This window comes from Pavona decussata, unplaced genomic scaffold (genome assembly GCF_977016875.1).
Source record: "Pavona decussata unplaced genomic scaffold, jaPavDecu1.1 SCAFFOLD_595, whole genome shotgun sequence".
Taxonomy (NCBI): domain Eukaryota; kingdom Metazoa; phylum Cnidaria; class Anthozoa; order Scleractinia; family Agariciidae; genus Pavona; species Pavona decussata.
In genome coordinates, this window is record NW_028145859.1 from 16,407 (window position 1) to 35,000 (window position 18,594).

General features: G+C 37.7%; 1 protein-coding gene across 1 annotated transcript in view; it reads right to left on the bottom strand.

The window, feature by feature from the left end:
• Positions 1-10,357: 10,357 nt before the first annotated feature.
• The window catches only part of LOC146449765 (uncharacterized), an 8,550-nt gene continuing 313 nt past the window's right edge, over positions 10,358-18,594 (bottom strand). The window contains exons 1-6 of the mRNA XM_085101103.1: positions 18,550-18,594; positions 18,071-18,466; positions 16,842-16,918; positions 15,967-16,064; positions 14,760-14,902; positions 10,358-12,558 (exon numbers count right to left, since the gene is read on the bottom strand). The exon at positions 18,550-18,594 is cut by the window's right edge and continues 313 nt beyond it. Of these exons, the coding sequence (XP_084957229.1) occupies positions 12,184-12,558; positions 14,760-14,902; positions 15,967-16,064; positions 16,842-16,918; positions 18,071-18,466; positions 18,550-18,594 (1,134 nt within the window). The 3' untranslated portion in view covers positions 10,358-12,183. The remainder of the gene's footprint in view (positions 12,559-14,759; positions 14,903-15,966; positions 16,065-16,841; positions 16,919-18,070; positions 18,467-18,549) is intronic.

An 18,594-nucleotide genomic window follows, 5' to 3' on the forward strand; every position in this document is an offset into this window, starting at 1 on the left:
GACCGATTCAATCGGTCCTTAGCCTAATTTGCATAATTTTTTTCGGAGGCTTAAGTTCGTCATGTAGTTTGGCAAGATGCGTTTACAAAAGAAATGCTAAAGAACAAAAAATACAAAGACGGCAATTTATACGTATTCGTTGGATATGTTGACGAACGAGGACAGGACAGAAAGAGAGAAAAAGAAAACAAAAACGCGGAGACGATTAAGCAAAGTTCAACGTGGAACAGAGCGACGGATAGCAAGTTAGAGGAGGCCGACCGGAAAAGAAAAGTAAGCTTAAGTTTAAAGAAGCCTCACATTTGCCTATATCACCCGTTCGTAATCAGTTATGGTAACTTTTAGAAGTCTAAAATAGCTTTACATAGACACTTTAATCGCTTTCGATACCAGCAATATTCGAGGAGAAGTTAATTTTGAAAAATTCGTTTCGTGGCCGTGTGTTTTTTCATTTGCAGCGCACCACCCTTATGTGTTTGTAAACAAACACAAGTTTCAAAGCTCTGAAATAATTCAACCAAACACCAAAGAGTACGTTTCTGTATTCTTCTTTTCTTAACGTTTACTTAGAGACTAGAATTATTACTAATTAGGAGCAGAATTGACACAGTTTTTAATATCCAATACTTTTTCCCCGGGAGCTTACTTGCTCTCGCAAAAAAATACCATGTTTACGTGATTACGGCGGCCGTTTCAACAGATCATTTGTAAACCAAAAAGCTTTCTTCCCGGAAAAAATCGATAATTTTTCTTTATGTTACGTGTTTCAAGATTTACACAGATATTTTAATCGTTTATTAAATTCTCGATACCATCGATATTCGTGTAGAAATTAATTTTTGAACATTTTTTTTCGTAGCCGTGTTTTTTTCATTCGCACCTTATGGCATTTTTGTTTGTAAACACACACAGGTTTTAAATCTCTGAAATAATTCTACCAAACACTAAAGACTATTTTCCCGTATTTTCCATTTCTTAACGATCATTGAGAGACTAGAATTATTACTATAGGACCAGATTGACATAGTTTTGGGTTCAAAACATTTTTCCCCGGGAGCTAACTTGCTCTCGCAGAAAATGTCACGTTTCCGTGATTCCGACGGCCGTTTACAAATCATTTGTAAACGAAAATGCTTTCTTCCAGGCAACAATCGATAATTTTATTTATGTTACGTGTTTAAAGCTTTACGCAGATGCTTTTATCGTTTATTAAATTCTCGATACCATCGATATTCGTTTAGAGATTAATTTTTGTACAATATTGTTTCGTGGCCATGTTTTTTTCATTCGCACTACACGGCTCTCATGTGTTTGTAAACAGACACAAGTTTAAAAGCTCTTGAATAATTCTACCATACACCAAAGACTATCTTCCGTATTTTCCATTTGTTAACGAGACTAGAATTATTACTATAGAAGCAGAATTGACACAGTTTTGAATTTCCAAACAATTTCCCCTGGGGCCGGTAATTTGCTCTTACACAAAAAAATATTATCATAACGTGTAATTCGACGGTCGTTTACAAAAAATTAATCATTTATAAACGAAAATGCTTTCCTCTAGGCAACAATCGATAATTTTTCTTTATGCTACGTGTTTCAAGCTTTATACAGATACATTAAACCTTTCAATACTACCAATATTCGCAGAGAAATTATTTTTTAACATTTGGTTTTGAAGCCGTGTACATGCAATGACTTTGCGCCGCTGTGCTTCCATGCGCTTGCGCCGTATTAACACGCACAAGGTTTTTAAAACTTGTTTAAAAACGCTCTAATATTTCGGGCCACAACTAAGCCTTAAAGTCTAAATATTTTTAAAGGCCAAAAATTTCTTAGTAGGATCAATATTGACTGAGTTATGATTTTTCAGACATTTTTATGCAAGCGCCAAATTCATCAGGGAACCCTGTTAAGCAACGACGATGGCAGCAACATGGCTGAAAATGAACAGCAAAAACAATCGCTCTGCACGTGCATTTTAAATTTTGGTACATTTCTTTGCCGTCCTCCGAAAAACAGCAAAGTGAATGACCAAATTTAAGGTTTTGCAGAGAATATGAGCAAACGACGGTGAGTTTTTCTTTCTCTGTTAACTTGAACGCAACTCCTACCAATTTAGGCAACTTGCTAGCCGTTTACTAGTCTAATGCATTTCGGAGCAACAATCAATTGCACTACTAAACATACATTTTTTTTTAAACACACCAAGCATCACTTACAATTCAATACTAAGTGTTAATACATTGCTAACATGAAAATACACTACAAATTAATAACCTACAATACGATACTTCGTTTACAATACCTTACTATTACATTTCAATACTTAAACTATTGGAACACGCTACAGCTATACTTACAATAATCATCTACAATAATAAATTAGAGAAGAAAGCAAAAAGGGTGCACTAGAATTGATGAAATTTACCGCTATATAAAATCTCTCCACTTCATATTAAAGCGATTAAGTTTATTTCCACGTGTGACAATAAATTTTCTAGATCCATTTTTTTCTCGGACGAAGACCTCAAAATCCGGAAATTGATTTTTTTTGCTAATTTTTGCGCAGATGTACAGGAAATACTTGCCGTATTAGAATAAGGTGATTAAGGTTTTGAAGCAAAGGCGAGCCTTTTAAGACACCGTATATTATTTCGCATTCACTAAGATCCGTCACTCTATGTTTCCTACTTAATGCGCGGTACCACACAGTAAACTCATTCCAGAAAGATGCAGCTAATTTGCGAATTTGTCAATTCGGAGGGGGTGTTGAATAGAATAAACAAATATAAAACTAAAAAATGAAGAGATTCACGTTTTGCGGCTTACAACAAATATAATGCACGTAAAAACACTGGACTATCAACGAAATAAACATATACGAAACAACGCTATGATATAGTTTGTCAAAGAAAACTATTTACACTAAACACGAATACTTACGCACCTAAATTTTCAGTCAGCACAACTTTTGACTTGGCCAGACAAACTCAAGCGGCTGAAAGTTTTGGCAATGACTACTACCTCCCTCTTCGCGCAGTTGACCACCCGCTTTTCATTAGTTGTCCATAAAACGGGAAACGTTTCATTTGCGATCCCTGGTAAATCCCGCCTTCGATAATGAGTTTTTCGATGTTAAAAAAATGCTAGTTTCTTTTCCTGTCTTGCCTTCTTCAAGACTGGTTGAAGCTCCTTCCTCACTTCGCAAACTTCTCTCGGAAAGTCGTCAGCTACTCCAAGTTTGGCTCCTTTCCGTAGGTTTTTGATTTGAGCCTTGATGAATTCTTTGTCTTGGAAACAGGATACTTTTGCTTTAATCGGTCTTGGCTTTGATCTCTGCTCCGTATTTGCTCTTGTAGAGATACGGTGGACTCTCTCAAATTTAATTTTGTCGACGTCGCGTTGAGAAATTTTCATCTCAAAACTCGAAAGCTTAGAGTTTGTTGGGTGACGCTAGGTGACTTTTCGTGGTTGTCCCTTATGCCAAAGAATTTGACATTGCTTCGTCGGGTAAAGCACTCTTGTTTGATTTGGCGCCTTTTTAGTTCGCTTACATTGGCTAGTTTTTTCTTCGCATCGTTTAATTCTGCTGATATTGACTTGACAATTTCTTGTAGTTCATTTACCTCATTTTGCATAAACTGTAAGCTTTCTTCTTGTTGCGCGATTTTCTCTTTCTGTCGTTCGAATTCCGGTAGCAACAAGAGTACTTTGTCCAACTTTTCTTCTATCTGTTGTAACTTGTTGCCGCACAGTGAGCAGCCAAGACGATTGGTTTCTTCTGTAACGACCTCTTCGTCTGTTTGCGAACTTCAATTACGTTGCCTTGACCTTTTTTGTCGTCTTCTCTCTGTGGGTGATAAGTGGGATTCGTCTGCACTCATATTAGCGGCTTAAAACATTGTTTGTCATAGCCGAAAACAAATTCTTAAGCAGGCAACAGCGGAGCGACGAAAAAACACGTCCGCCATACTTGAAGTCTCGTACCTAGTCTTCATAGCTAGCCTGAGAATGGTCCTGCTGAACTGTCTCTAAAGCTTCCCTTGTCGCATCCTTTCCCGTTAGCTGCTTTTCGATAACAACGTCTTCATCTAGACTCGCAAACTGGTTGAATGGTACATTCGTCAATGAGGGTTATTGCAGCGCCCTTTAAAATCTATTGCTTTGACAAGCTTATCCTTGTCCAAGTATTGCAACATCTTTCGAATCATTGTCTGGCGATGGTGGACTTTCATATTTTGTATTATTCCTTGGTCTGCCGGCTGAAGCTTATTTATACAGTTTGGCGAGAAGATTATTGTGTTTGTGAGGTAATGAACTGACACGTGTGCCGTGCAGTTGCCAATATACAGCAGGATATACCGATTCCCTGCTTTCATCTTGCGCTAGATTTTTCGAACCCGTTCTGCGAACAACACATTGCAAGTCCAGGCATTCTTTGGGATATGTAGATGACTGGAAGCAAATCCATCTTACTTCCTCTGAAGCACCGGAGCTTGGCATATTTTGCGATAAGTAAGAGTGGTAGCTTTTCTGTACTATCCTGCTTACAAGACGCTATGATAGTGACAGGCTCTTTACCATGCTTCCCACACTACACTTCTGGCCCTTAAAGTTAAGGGTTTGTGTTGGTTTAGCTTTCCACAATAAACCAGTCTTATCAACATTAAACCGATCTTTCGGATCGTAGCCACGGCAAATGTCTTGAAGACGTTCGCTCCATGTCCCGACTTCATTTGGGTCGACACTATAGCTAATCTCTTCTCCGCTGATAACCTGGCTTGTTATGCCTTCCCTTTCTTTGAGTCTGGCTAGAAACTCGCTGCTTGCCTTGAAGATTTCATGGCCGTGTTTCTCGGTGTAATACCGAGATTCTCCTTCCAATAGTGGACCATTTACTGGGACGTTAGTGCTTTGTACTTTCTTGAACCACTTTGATACTGCTTTATCCAAATCAGGAAAACGCGAATGTTTCAAGGTGTCTCGCTTGTTGTTGTATTCCCCCTTCATAAGCACTGATTATCTACTTTTTATTCTGTACAATTGTCGCAACAATCGATTGTGGCAAAGGGGGGTCAAAACAATTTTGTGGCTCCAAAGGGGCTCTTAACGAGAACAACACTTAAATGTTTTCTTCCGTGCTCGTAAATAGTTGTGTGGCCTGTTAAGGACATTTTTGTATAAGCTAATACATTTTCGTCTGTTCAAATGCTTTACTGAAAACTTAAGGTTACTCCAAACCTTCGCGGGTGCCTTCCCGAAAAAAATTCGTACGCGCGTTGTTTTTTAGGAAACCACCACAATCTATATATCGATAAAAAGCTTATTTAATGCAGAATTCGATAAAATTATAAGCTATTTTGGTTATTCCTCTGCTAAGGCGAAGGAAGCCGGTAAACAGTAAAATGACAGAGCGCCATTCGTCGAATTAATCGGGTATCAAACGTGATCTCTGACGAAATGTAGCTGCACAGTGTTAATCACAAATCATCAATCTCTCAAAGGGTGTGAGCATTTCCCCGTATTCCTATTGGTTTTCTTTTAATATATCTGTCAAGTTCCAGTTAAAAAGAATTTGCAAACGTGTTGCTTTCCGAGGCCGCCAGGAGGGAAGTATTTGATTTAAAAAAAAATGCCGACACCCTTTTGTTCCTCGTTGTTCAGATAACTTTCGGGCCAAATTTCACGAAATTTCGTTAATTCTACATACCCTATTAATTCATTTGAAGAGGAGGCATCTTGCAGAAATCGTATTGCGAGTTTTCGCCTTCTAAAGATTTAGAAGCATGTCACGCCTTCTCGGACAATTATGTCAACACCGGGCTCACACTGTGAGCCGCCAGCCAATAACATAGTAGAACCCCTGACGTTCACAGGAAGCAAAATGGTGCTTCACGGGAAAGTTATAGTTTTTCAGTCATGTTTTTCCCAGTTAGCTTCTGCGAGCACGTTTTCGGTATTACCTAGGGGAAAAAACGTTTAACAAAAAAGAAACGAAAAGAAAAGAAGATAAACCGACAAGCAAGCGCCAATGCAGCATCATAGGGAGGCACTAGTGGCCGACATGAAAGCTGTCGGGTAAGTTTTGTTTGTGTTCAGTAACATTGCAAGTCTTCGAATTGATGAGCGTATTTTGGTTTATAAACCAAGATGTGCAAGAATACTAGAACCCCCAAAGGCAATCTCCTACACTTAACCAGCTGGCTCGACGATGTAATAAATGAGGTTTAAAAGCATGGTTTTATATTTTTTATTTGTTGAATATGTCGAGAGATACGACTTTTTAAACCGTTTTGCCGGGTTACACGTTAATGAGTACGCATAATTTCATACGCGTTCCACATGATAAAAACTCGCTTCCATTTTTCAATTAAAAATGAAGTTTTTATGAACAGTCTTTTATAGAATATTGAAACTACAAAATATAAGGTTTTTAAATTTAATGAAAGTACATTTACAGCAATAACAACATAAGAGTTGCACAGTTTCAAGGTGAAATCAGTAAAAAGTACAAGTGCGCAGCGTGAATCGTGAACTTGTAAACAAAACCGGAAACAGAAGTTTATGCGAATATTTTTCAATAAAAAGCAAACGCGCATAATAATATCTCATTGCATCTCATAGCACATTTCAATAGCTTTATTTTGGTACAAAAACGAGAATTTTACGATGATTTAAACCCGAGCTATAGATTTTTGAACATTTTGCATCTTAAGTATCACGTAACACGCATCAACAGAGAGGTAGTTACGCACACTGGAATTGTAAGACAAACTAAACGTGTAGCTACTTTCGGTAGTACGTTTTCAAATAGTTCATTAAACAACGTTTTAAAGCATGGTTTTCTTTCGTTCAATAGTTCAAAAGATATGAATTTTCAAACTTTTGGTTACACGTTAATGACTGACGCATAATTTCCATGCGTGCAGGATAATAAAAAAACTCGCTTGAATTTTTCAAATGAAAATGAAGTTCAAATCGACGTTCTATTATACAAGATTGAAAATATAATAAATAAGGCTTTCAATATCAATTAAACTACATTTATAGCATTAAAAGGATAGGAATTTCCCACTTTTCAAGTTGAATCAGTGAACAGAAGAAGTACGCCTGTGTCTTTTCAGTTGTAGCATCGCGTTTTTGAGTTCTCTTTCGAGGAGCTCGTTTACAGCTTTCTCAGGAGCCTTCGTATGTGCAGTCCACGAAACATTGCTCACTGGTCTAGGAAGATTCAAGATACTTAGCACCTTCTGTGATGCAAAGTGATAAGAAATTGACTTGCCTATTTCCAAAACCACAGCACTCAAACTCGAGTGTAAACAAAAAATGCTAATAAGTTGAAATGAAGCCGTCGCCGCGAAAAGGTCGCTGGGGAGTCCACGCCTTACAGAGATTATGTCACCTTGAAAACTTATTAACTTTTTTACGAAAATACCTTTTTCTCAATGTTCTCGCGCGTGTTTTAAGATTTTAAATAATTTGTTTTTGAAAATGTAAGTTTAAGTAATTAACTTTAATTTGATCGAAAAATAAATATTCGGCAAAAAGTAGCCCCTCGAAGGTTTGGAGTAACCTTCATGTACCCAAGCGAATGGTGTAAACACCATAGATATTAGGTGATGTGGAGGCCATGTCAGTTGTTACATCGCATTTGATGGCAAAGGTTTTCATTTCACTTTTCATGACTCTCGAAATACACCTCACCAACATCTTAAGGAAGCGACAGCAATTGGCGTTGCTCTGCTATGCTTTTAAACAACATGGCATAACATGATAATGGATACAATAGTAAAATGGTGCCAACACACTCATTGAGCAAAAAAAAAAAAGACTGAACACTTTTCTCCGGATAAGTACCCGTATATATTGAACGCTTGATAACACCTATTGACGGCATGTGTTTTTGTTTTGTCATCACACAATTGATGTATACCTGATTTACTGATAGGAAGCACACAAGGTAGCCCGTGGGATAGCGCCCATGTTTTCTTTAAACTCGCTTACTTTTCCACCCTTTTTTTTTGTTGTTGTTGTTTTGTTTGGAGCATCAGCCTCACCGACTCCAAACGTTAAATACTATCGAGTGAAACACCACACAATGTAAGTGAGTCAATTTGTGTCACTCAATTTAGCATAAGTTTGAATCAAAAGGTGCAAAATTTTGAATCGTATAGAGTGTTATGCACGATTGTTTAAATCAAACGGATATAGGCGGTCGTTGAAAATTGATGTGATCAATAGCATAGCGTGAGATCGTGCAATCTCAAACAGATCAGATTGACTGGATGTGGTTACAACAAGGCCAAACTGGTCAATGCAAACTTTAGCAGATTCAGCAGATTTCCTTAAAGTCCCTTCTTAAAGGCTTCAAAAGACGGATAGACGGATATGATAGGATAGACGGATATGATAGGTCTAGACCTATCATATCCGTCTATGTCACGCCACTAGGCATTGTTCTGTATTTTCAAATTTTGTATATCTTCACATGTATCCGTTATTTTTGACAGTTGCCTGATGATTGCTTCGCAAGAAGCATGAAACTCTGAGTAGCAATAAATGTCTTCAACCAAATAATCCAACTCTGAGAATCTATATATATATATATATATATATGTATATATATATATAGCCAAGCCTAAAAGCGAAGCTCCAATTTTTTTCATAGCATGTATAAAAATCTGCTTAGTGTATGAACGTAATAACCTTACCAGTTCCTCATCCTTTCTGCAGTTATATTTTAGAGCATATGCAGCAAACTGCCCAGACAATAACAATGCAATGCAGAAGGCAAAATTTTTTTGAATGCTGATTTGTTACAATGGAGGCTGGCTAAACACGCCAGTTCTACATTCCGTTGGTTTCTTAATTTTGTGTCCAAAAACAACGACTTCTTTCAAGTTCTTTGGGGTTCTGCTGTTTAAGCCGGGTTGTTTGTACTACAAATACACGGAAATCAAGTGCTGCAGCTAGAAAGGAAATTCCTAAACGTTAGTTTTCGTGTTTCTTACAGGAATCAGAAAAAGCCGGATTATTTGTGTCAAAGCTAAAAACTTGGATAGGATTGACATTTGTTCAGTTGAGAAACTGAAATCAGTCATGGTGACCATGCAAGTGCTTTCAACTCGCTACTTCTTCTTACAATTTGCAATTATCCTGCGAAATCGCGCGGAATATCGCCTGATACTTAGCCGACGATGCAGTAGGCCGAGTTGGCTAGAATCAGGCGATATTCCGCAAGATTGAGCAGGATAATTGTTTTATTATTCAACACATTGATAACAAAGCACAGATTTATAGCAGAAAAGCTAAACTTTATTTGTCAAAAAAAAAAATAAAAAATAAAATACATAAGAAACTTGTAACATTTTCCCGCGCGCGGACCGGCATGAATGAAAGTGGCAGCTTTGTTCAAGTTTGAATGAAATCGAGAGCGTTTTGCATCAAGCTCAGTAAAAAATTGAGTACTCGTCTTGTGCGCCAATCGCTCCGGCAAAATTCTCTACAAATTTCTAGCACCAAAAGCTAAATCCAAGCAGTATTTTAAAGCTGCGAAGGATTTCTTGTGTAAGCTGGGCCGAGCTGAAAGACTGGAAATCAGTGCTTTTCAACGATTTCTCGGGTGAGTGTTTCTTTGTTTACTACGGAAGCAATTTCACGATCTTTCTTCAGTGTTTTGACAAACGCATCTAGTGCCTTGTTGCTTGCAAGAAGTCTGGATCTTTTATGAAACTAAATGGTTTTTTAAGCGGCTCTAGATCTGATGTTTCTGAGAACAATTACTTTGTACGAGTTCCGTCTATCTTTTTGTTGGCCAGATAGCTATATTTTCTCGAGGCACTTCAGTGCGAGCTTCGATTTTCTCAGGTGGTTTTCCACTGGGTGAAAAATTAGATTTGACTTGAGATGAATGCTGTGTAAATATGAGTCAAATATGACATTTGTCATATTTGTCCATATTTAATTGACAGACAAATATGGTATTTATCCTTGAGATAAATAGGATAATGATGCATTTGCTCCAATGACAAATATGACCAAATGTGATGTATATCTAAGACAAATATCACATTTGTTCCGTTTAAATACAGACAAAGGTGTTTAAAGATGACATTTGATGTGGGCAAATGTGGATCTTACGTCATCTTCAAACTAGGGGAATATATATTTGGGTTTGTCTGAAATAATTGTTTTTTCAAAATTCTGCAATTTCTTGTTTCTTTATGTGCCTTTATGGCTTATAGTAAGGTATTTAACTCATCAAAATTGTTTTTGATTCATATTAATAATTGTATTTGAATGATTAAGTAGCAGATTTGAAAGACAAGTCAAACAGAAATTCCACTCATGAATGTACAAGGTTGAGAAATGTTTTATTATAAATCCTGCATTTTTTTTACAATACTTTAAAAATGTTGCTTCAAAATATTTTTACCTAACAGTAAGAGCTCCTAAATGTGTTGTTAACTATAATAAATTAAAATTTCAGCCTAACTTTAACTCTATCTAACTAGTTTAAAAATGTGGAAAACATGAATTCAATCAAGGAAAGTGGTTTTATATGCTTCTTGAAGCCACAACAGTTAATTAGAACTCTAATGATGAAACTTTACTCAATTTAACACACATTTCAACTAATTTTTCCACAAGTAAACAAGTCTTCCTTTCTTTTTTTTTTTTCAAAAGAAATTAAGAAGTTGGTTTTTAACAAAACCAAATACAATCTTGGATCAAATTCACAAAAACTGTAACTTACTTAATTCAAACAGAGTTTGGCCATGGGCAAGAGGGAGATCAAGCTACCATACACTGTAGCTGGTGCTTGCTTTCACATATGTTAAGGACGGTACCGTGCCTACTAATACCAAAGTATATTTGTGCGATTTATGACTATGCGGGAAAAGCAGATCTTAGCAAGGCCTATTGGAATCCGAAAAGAAAATTGGGGGTAACCAAGCATTTTTCAGAGATAATTGAGCAATAATATCTCTAAAAAGCGCCAAAATATAAAACAATGTATGGGATTTTTTCCTAAATTGAAGCATAATTATCTCTGAAAAGTGCATGGTTACCCCCAATTTTCTTTAGAGATACGAAAAGCATTTGCTAAGTTCTGCTTTCTCCGTAGAGTGTTAAACCGCGCAATTTAAATATTCCCGTAGTAGTATGCACCACCCATAGGAAACCTGAGTATCTCACGATTCGCAGTAGCAATAGTAGGCACCGTCCTTACGCAAGCTCCAGTCCAGATACTATCATTTGAAAAACATAACTGTGATTATCATAATTACAGATCAAACTGGATTGATATAAAATGGCCATGCATAGATATGAAATTTCTCTTTGAGTGTTGAAAAAAATCTAACTTGTTCGCTGCCCTCACTTGTGAAATATTTTTCAACGCTCAAAGAGAAATTTCATAGCTCCAAACGGCCATGTAATTAGATATTTACTATTATAAACACCAATGAAATACTAAACCATTTCACTCTCGCTGTAAAAGGCATGATTCATCATGTAACCATAGAAATGGTGATCTCTTCACTTATGAAGATAACATGTTTTCATTTGAAAGCTGATTTGGTATGTCACTTTGACACTTAGAAAAAATTTTTTTGGGTTGTTTCCATAATAAGAAACATTCCTGCCAACAAATAATGAATAAAATAATATCTATATCAATCATATATACAGTGTATCTATATCAAAATTCAAGGAAGAATTTTGACTATGAAATCTGTTACAGGGGTTTCATTAAGAGCTAAGCACCAGGCAAATTGAGCTAAATTGACTGGCTGTGAGGATGGTTTTGCAGGCTGGTTTGACCATTTAGTGAAAAGTTTGTGTTATTGAAAACTTCATTTCAAAAAGTTTTGCCTGCCTGAGAACTGACCCAAAAATATTATTGAAACCCCTGGGCCCTGTTGTTTGAAAGCGATTAAGGCTAATCCGCGATTAAAAGTTAACCAAGGTTTTTATCTTGCTCGTTTAAAATGAGCTTAAGGTACAGAAAAGTCTATGTCAATACTGAAGGACAAAAGTCTTTTTTGAAGAATCTTCATTGATTAGCAATTAAACTCTAATCAAAGTTCACGTTAATCCAGGATTAGCTTAATCGGGCTTCGAACAACTGGGCGCTGGTCTGTTATTAATCATAAGACACGAGTTCAAGATCGCAAGTCAGTAATCTCGCAAGTCAGCACGTGCACTTAAGGCCCATGCTGGCGCAGACATCGGATAGCAACGGAGGCTGTTTGCAACATAACCTCCTTCCTCACGTTTGACCATCATCCGCTTTCCCCGCTCACTTCTTGCTCTGTTTGCTTTTCTGTCCAGACTTTTCAGTTCCCTCGTCAATTCATCCGAGCGCCATTCAAACCGTTTCACAACCAACTTTGTCATTCTACCTTGTCCCTCTTGATCTTCATCTGAATTTGACTCATATACGCTCTCTTCGGGTGACATGTAGTCAATGGAGAGTACTTCCTCCAGTTTCCTTTTTTTTTCTTCTGAGTATAGTGACTGCCTCAGCGCTGCTCGACGAGACTTGAGTTTCTGCAAATACGTGAAATATACAAATTAATAAGTAACAAAAGCAGCTACAATCGTGGTTTTGGGCAATAAGACAAAAAACATCAAGTAAGCAATGCAAAATATATCAGATTGCATGCAATGAAAAAATTTTCTCTGTTCAGAATCTCAAAAAAGCAAAAGTGCAAAGTATTAGTCTAGTAAAAGCCATGAACCTAATATAACTGGTCCTTTATATTGTATGGAGATTTCACTAACAGATTTAACTGTTACAAGTCACACACTGCATTTTAGTTCATGTGTAGGCTAATATGCTGTTATTAAGGTGGTACTGGAGGCTAAATCGGATCTTTCGGATCATGACCTTTTTTAAACATATGGGAGATTACTTAGAATGGGACATGTACGCCAAATTTCAGAGATCAAGACTGAAGCGTTCACGAGTTAAAGCGAGAGAGGTTTGGTTTCTACGGGGTCTTTCGCGGAAAAAAACACGGACTGCCTACTGCGAAAATCCTTGTGTTGTCTTCGTGTACAATTCCCCAAAGAGTATGATGTTGAGAGATCTGTCAATACTGCTCTCTTTTACGTGAAAGATGAGACCGTTCTGGATCTCTAGATGGATGAAATAAAATTATTGTCTTCGCTAAAGACATCATCTTTTGCGATCAACTCAGTGGTGACAATTTAGGAAATGGAAACATGGACGCTTTTGACGCCGGAAATTTCCTCAAAACCGGTAATTTGAACATCTCAGCAGTCTATTACATGATTAATATTGTTTGTAGTAATATCGCAATTCGCTTCTTGGCGCGATAATTTTACGAATAAACGCTATTTCTTATTTTCACCGCCTAGCCAACTACTTAACAGCACACGCTATTCCAATATTTTTCTTTCAGGTTTGCTGGAACGCCGAACGGATACGGGTCGCCTTGCGTAATCCAACGAACGGCGATCTATGACTGCGACCAGCCGTACTTTCCCCCCTCATATCATGCACGAAAAGTGACGGTAAAATTATGCGGCTTCGCCGCTCGCTAGATCTATTGTGCGCTAGATGCGCGCTCCAAAAATTAGGAGAAGACAGAGACTGCTCGCAGTCTAACGGCGATCTCGAAGCCAGGAGAAAACAGAAGAGAAATGCGTGATTCTCCAGCCAGCTTCCCTCAACTTATCAAAATCTAGCCCTATCCTCGACTGTGATCCTGAACCACAAGCTTCGTTAGCCTTTTCGGACTTCTCCTTCATAGTGTGTAACCGCTTTCTCGGCGGCATCACTTATACTTTTCCCTTTTTTTAAACGTATATTTCCCCTCTAAACTAGCTTCTTCGATCACACGTGTTTGCCTGTTTGATTCAACGCCGTCACACTGTTGGGGTTCTGTTGCGGGTGCCGTTGCTATGCAGAGGTGTCATTGTTTATAATCGCTTCTCCTGATTGGTTTCGCGGGGAAAATAGCACCCCAAAAAAGGAAAGAAAGGGCCTAAAAAGGACCGTTTTTGATGATTTACCGCTGTAAACTGTTATTACAGGCGTAAAAAAACATGGCTGCCATTGAATCCAAGCCGACGAAAGCTTTCGAGCTGATTTTTTGACGATTCCAGCGCAATTTTGAAAAAAAAAATACATGTTGATAGAAAGGTGGGAGTTGGATCAGTGCAATATCTCTTCATTGATTTATAGCATGGACTAGAAACTTGGCAGACGTAAACTACATTAGTGAAGGAAAATTTTTGTGCGAGTACGTCAGATGGCTGCGAATGCGAGACTCATAGCCTCATTGCCTATTTCGTAAGGGTGCATTGATGACATTTCTAGTGGTAATTCGTTTCCATTTGACTTTTCTGTGACGTACTCCTACCAAAGTTTAGAATTTAATGATATGTGTCAGATGGCCCAAGCTTAAATAAGTGGAATGAATTCTCTTTAAGCTACATTCGAAAACACGAATTGGGAAGATATCAACCACGCCCATTGAGAGCTCAAATTTCACAAATTCCTTTCATTCTTTCATATTGAAAATGTTTTTTGCAGGAACTACATACATAAACGTTTTACATGTGAAAATATGATAAAAATTGAACAAGTATTTCAACAAATATGATTCACGTAGATATGTGACAAAAATGCGAAAATTAGCGTCCAGTACCACCTTAATACACATGTAAAGTTGCTTCAAAACATAATTGTATGCTTAAGGTGTCTGGTTTTGATAACTTACATTGTGGCACCGTTGGTTCCTTCTTGCAGTTATCACACTTTCCTCTTGTTTATTAGCCACTTGAGGCAGCCCTTCCTTCCTCACACATGTCAAAACTCTCTTAGACTTGGCTTTGAGGGTCTTGTAGTACGTTTTTATGGCACCTGTGACAGAAGTAATTAAAAACATTGACCATGTAACAATAAACTGGTTAAAATGGCAATATGGTTCTTGTATAAAGGTCCTAACAATAAAGTCTGCAAACAAGCCAAGTGGCCCATTAGGCTGGAGTTTACCCTGTTTTCTTAAGTCATTGAACAGTGATTGATGACATTAATTAGTCATTGATATAATACACGAAAAAAAAACTACATTCCGTTTTATCTTTCAAATTGTTGGCCTATACATTGTTATACCTGGACAAGTCTTGGATTCTTATGAATTCAGTTTCTTTCCCCGTTTTATCCTTCCTGTACAATTCCTCTTGCCTATCATAATTGTCACAACCTTTCACCTAATCATTTACTTTTTAACTGGAAAGTCATTTATGATGAAGAAAAATACCAATAAATCATAGGATGCATGTGTATACATGCAGGGTTCTCATTAGAAGGCGGGAACCGGGTACCGGTACCAGGATACACAAGAGTCAGTACCTGCCTACTTTCAAATTGAACATAAAGAAATTCACTTCAAGTGTAATTTTCTGCCTAGCTACTCTCCTGTAGGTGCCCCCCTACTTCAAAACTTAATGAAACCCCTGTACATGTGCAGAATAAGAATATATGTGAATTCAATGAGTAATATTGACGAGTAATAGATAGGTTAATCACTGTATAATCAAAAGCCTCAATGAATCAAGTCATTGATGTCATAGATAGGTCACAAAATTTCTGGTCATCAATAACTCATTGATCATCACCAACAATCAATTCATGACTAACCAGTTGATTACTAATTATTGATAACCCATCAGTGAGTAATTGATGTCATTAACTCTTGATTAGTTATGTCTGGTTATAAATAGTAATACAGTGGAATCTGGATTTCTCAAACCCTTGACTTGATCTCCAACCTCCTGATTTCTTGCACCAAAAGTTGTTTCCCTCCGCTCAGTCAACAAATTTTAATTTTAGTTATTTTCTTGTACCAATTTTTGTTTCCCATAAAGGTTTAGCAATCCAAATTCCACTGTCCATGTAGATGTAGCCATATCATCTATACTTACGCTCTAATAGAACAGGATCGGCCTCTTTGAAAGCTGATGCTGCCCGAACGCCTCTCTCAATTGCTCGGGTGACCTCATGATTAGTGTCATCATTAAAACTGAAAAGTAAAAAGAATACATGTACACGTTCTGTATGTTCTTTCTCTGTGACTAACTAGATACATGGTTTGATGGAGCACTTACACTGTAGGTACATGTATGTGTTTGGTCTTCTCGTCCATCAATCAGACTTCTTTGCAGCTCCAAGTTTATCATTATATCATACAAGTATGGGACTTGGGATGGAAAGGCAGTAATCTTAAAGGGGCACTACAGTATGTACAGTTAGGACATGATCATGAGATGATTTTGAAATGCACAAAGTTAAAAGAAATAGTTGTAAAATCTTTTAACACTTACTAATTTATGCTTTTTGACTTTCCTTCAACTATTCATTCAATCTCACTCATGGTGTTGTAGGGGCATTGATATGTGAGCAGTGTAGTTTATTGTCAGTTTCAACACCATTTTGACATGAAAGCAGCAAAAATAATGATAATTATTGTATACAGTATAGTGCCCCCTTAAGCAATGTTATCTGAAGGTTATAATCAGACCCAAATATTTATTGCTACATAGTGATAGTTGATGAAGCCCCTGACATCAACTATCACCTCAAAGAAATTTTGAGATCATAATCTACAGGAACTTGTTAAGGTATCACCAGTGACCACCAGAAATATGTGGCCACAAAAACAGTTGCACTATCAGGATGTTAGCTCGATCAGGGTACTGCAGGGAATTTATGGAGAATGCAAAATCCTCTATTAAAATGTGCACAAAGGATAAATTATTACTGCTTACTTACAGGTTATGCCTTGTATACAATTTCTTACCTTTGATCTTGTTCAAAAGTCCACTGTGTTGGTGGGTCTTTCTCTCTCAACTTTGCCACAACTTTATGCACACATGCCTGCATAAAATACATGTCAAATACAACATACAGTGTTAAGTACTGTAGAATCGCAAGAAAAGAGGAGCGCTAAAGTAAAAACCCCTGTTTGACCCTGGTCAGGCCATAGATCCTTCAGACACTTTGACCATAGCAAACTATCGTTAAACAAGGGAGAGGATGTGAAAGTAAGGGAATTTTTGAAGAATTTTCAGGAAGTGACATACAATAACTATTGACAGAGGCATCCCATGTGAGGATGTTAAAGGAGAAGGTCACTCGAAAAAATGCCTTTTTTGTCAACTCTAATCTTCTCATCCCACTAATTTTGTTTTCGAGGAAATGGCATCACATAAAGACTGCCTGGCTACCGTGTACAGTTTTAAAATGGCAGCTCCAAAGTCAAATTTTGGGCTTCTTCTGAGGCAAATTTCTTCAGGATAGCATGCAGGCACTTTAGAGGCTGATAGTTTGGTTCAGGTAGAAAAACCCAATGTTTACTTGCTATAAGTGGAGACAAAAAAGCAAGCTTTTTGGAGTGACCTTCTCCTTTAATTTGGGAAAGAAAATGGCAAACTTTGAGAATTGCAGCTCATTGAAAGAAAACAGGTCTTATACCTTCTGTACTTCTCACCTGCAGAGGGTGCTACCTTTCTCTCCACTTAAACATGGAGTGGGTCTATAACAGAAGTCTTTTTTTTTTTAGAAGTAAGGAATACCTTTTGAAGTAAACGGACAATAGCTTCAGGAGAAGACTTAAGAAAGATAATCAACTTTTTTTATTTCAACTTCATAATTTTGTTTTCCCACTTTATCGGAGTCTTTTGAAGGTGATAGGTCGTGTGTTATCAGTAACCGCTGTAATTTGGTCAAGGAATAAGTTTGGAAACTAAATCTTGCGAAGTCCTGAGATACAAGCAGACGGCAAAGATAATGTGCAAAACGAAAATTTGGCTGTTAAGTAATTATACATGTGGCTGGATTTGAACATCGCAAAGAAGTTGAGAGTAATCCAAGTGGGCTTTATGTCTCACCCACTACAATCGCCACCATCTCTCCCACCCCCCTTCCCCCCACCCCCTCCCACTCGGGCAGCTAAAAATAACCAAAATGGCCGCCCATTGTGATGACACGTGTGCGCATGAAATCAGCAACAAAATCCTTAATACTCACCACCATATCTCTTGGAAGGTTTTCATTTCTCCTTTGTGGCAAAACAGTGTTGGATGACCCTTGCAAGTTGTCAATTTTTTCTGTGAGAGCAGCAAGTTTTCTTTGAAGAGCGTCAAACTGCCTCTCGTGGTCGCAACAACTTCCTCTATCAGATCCTCTTGCATTGACAGTAGACAGTGGCGTGTTGACTGGAGTTGATTGGCCGTTCGGTGGCAGAATTGAACGCGAGCGATTGGAATTATTGGAGGCGACGCATGGGAAAGTCGGCGAAGTATCTTCAAGTCCAGATTCACTGTCACGACGGCTACAGTTTTCAGAGCGAGATCGAGATCTCTCTATGGAAATCCGTGGGCGCTCTTGCCCTCGTGGAACAATTGGTGTCGTTCTCGAAGATGTCTAAATAATAAATACAGAATGAGAGGAAAATTTAACAACCAATCTAACACGGACCGCGGCTGTTTAAACTTGTTGAAACTCACCGTTTGATTTAAGGGCCTTGAGATAGGTGATTCGGACGGAGAAGT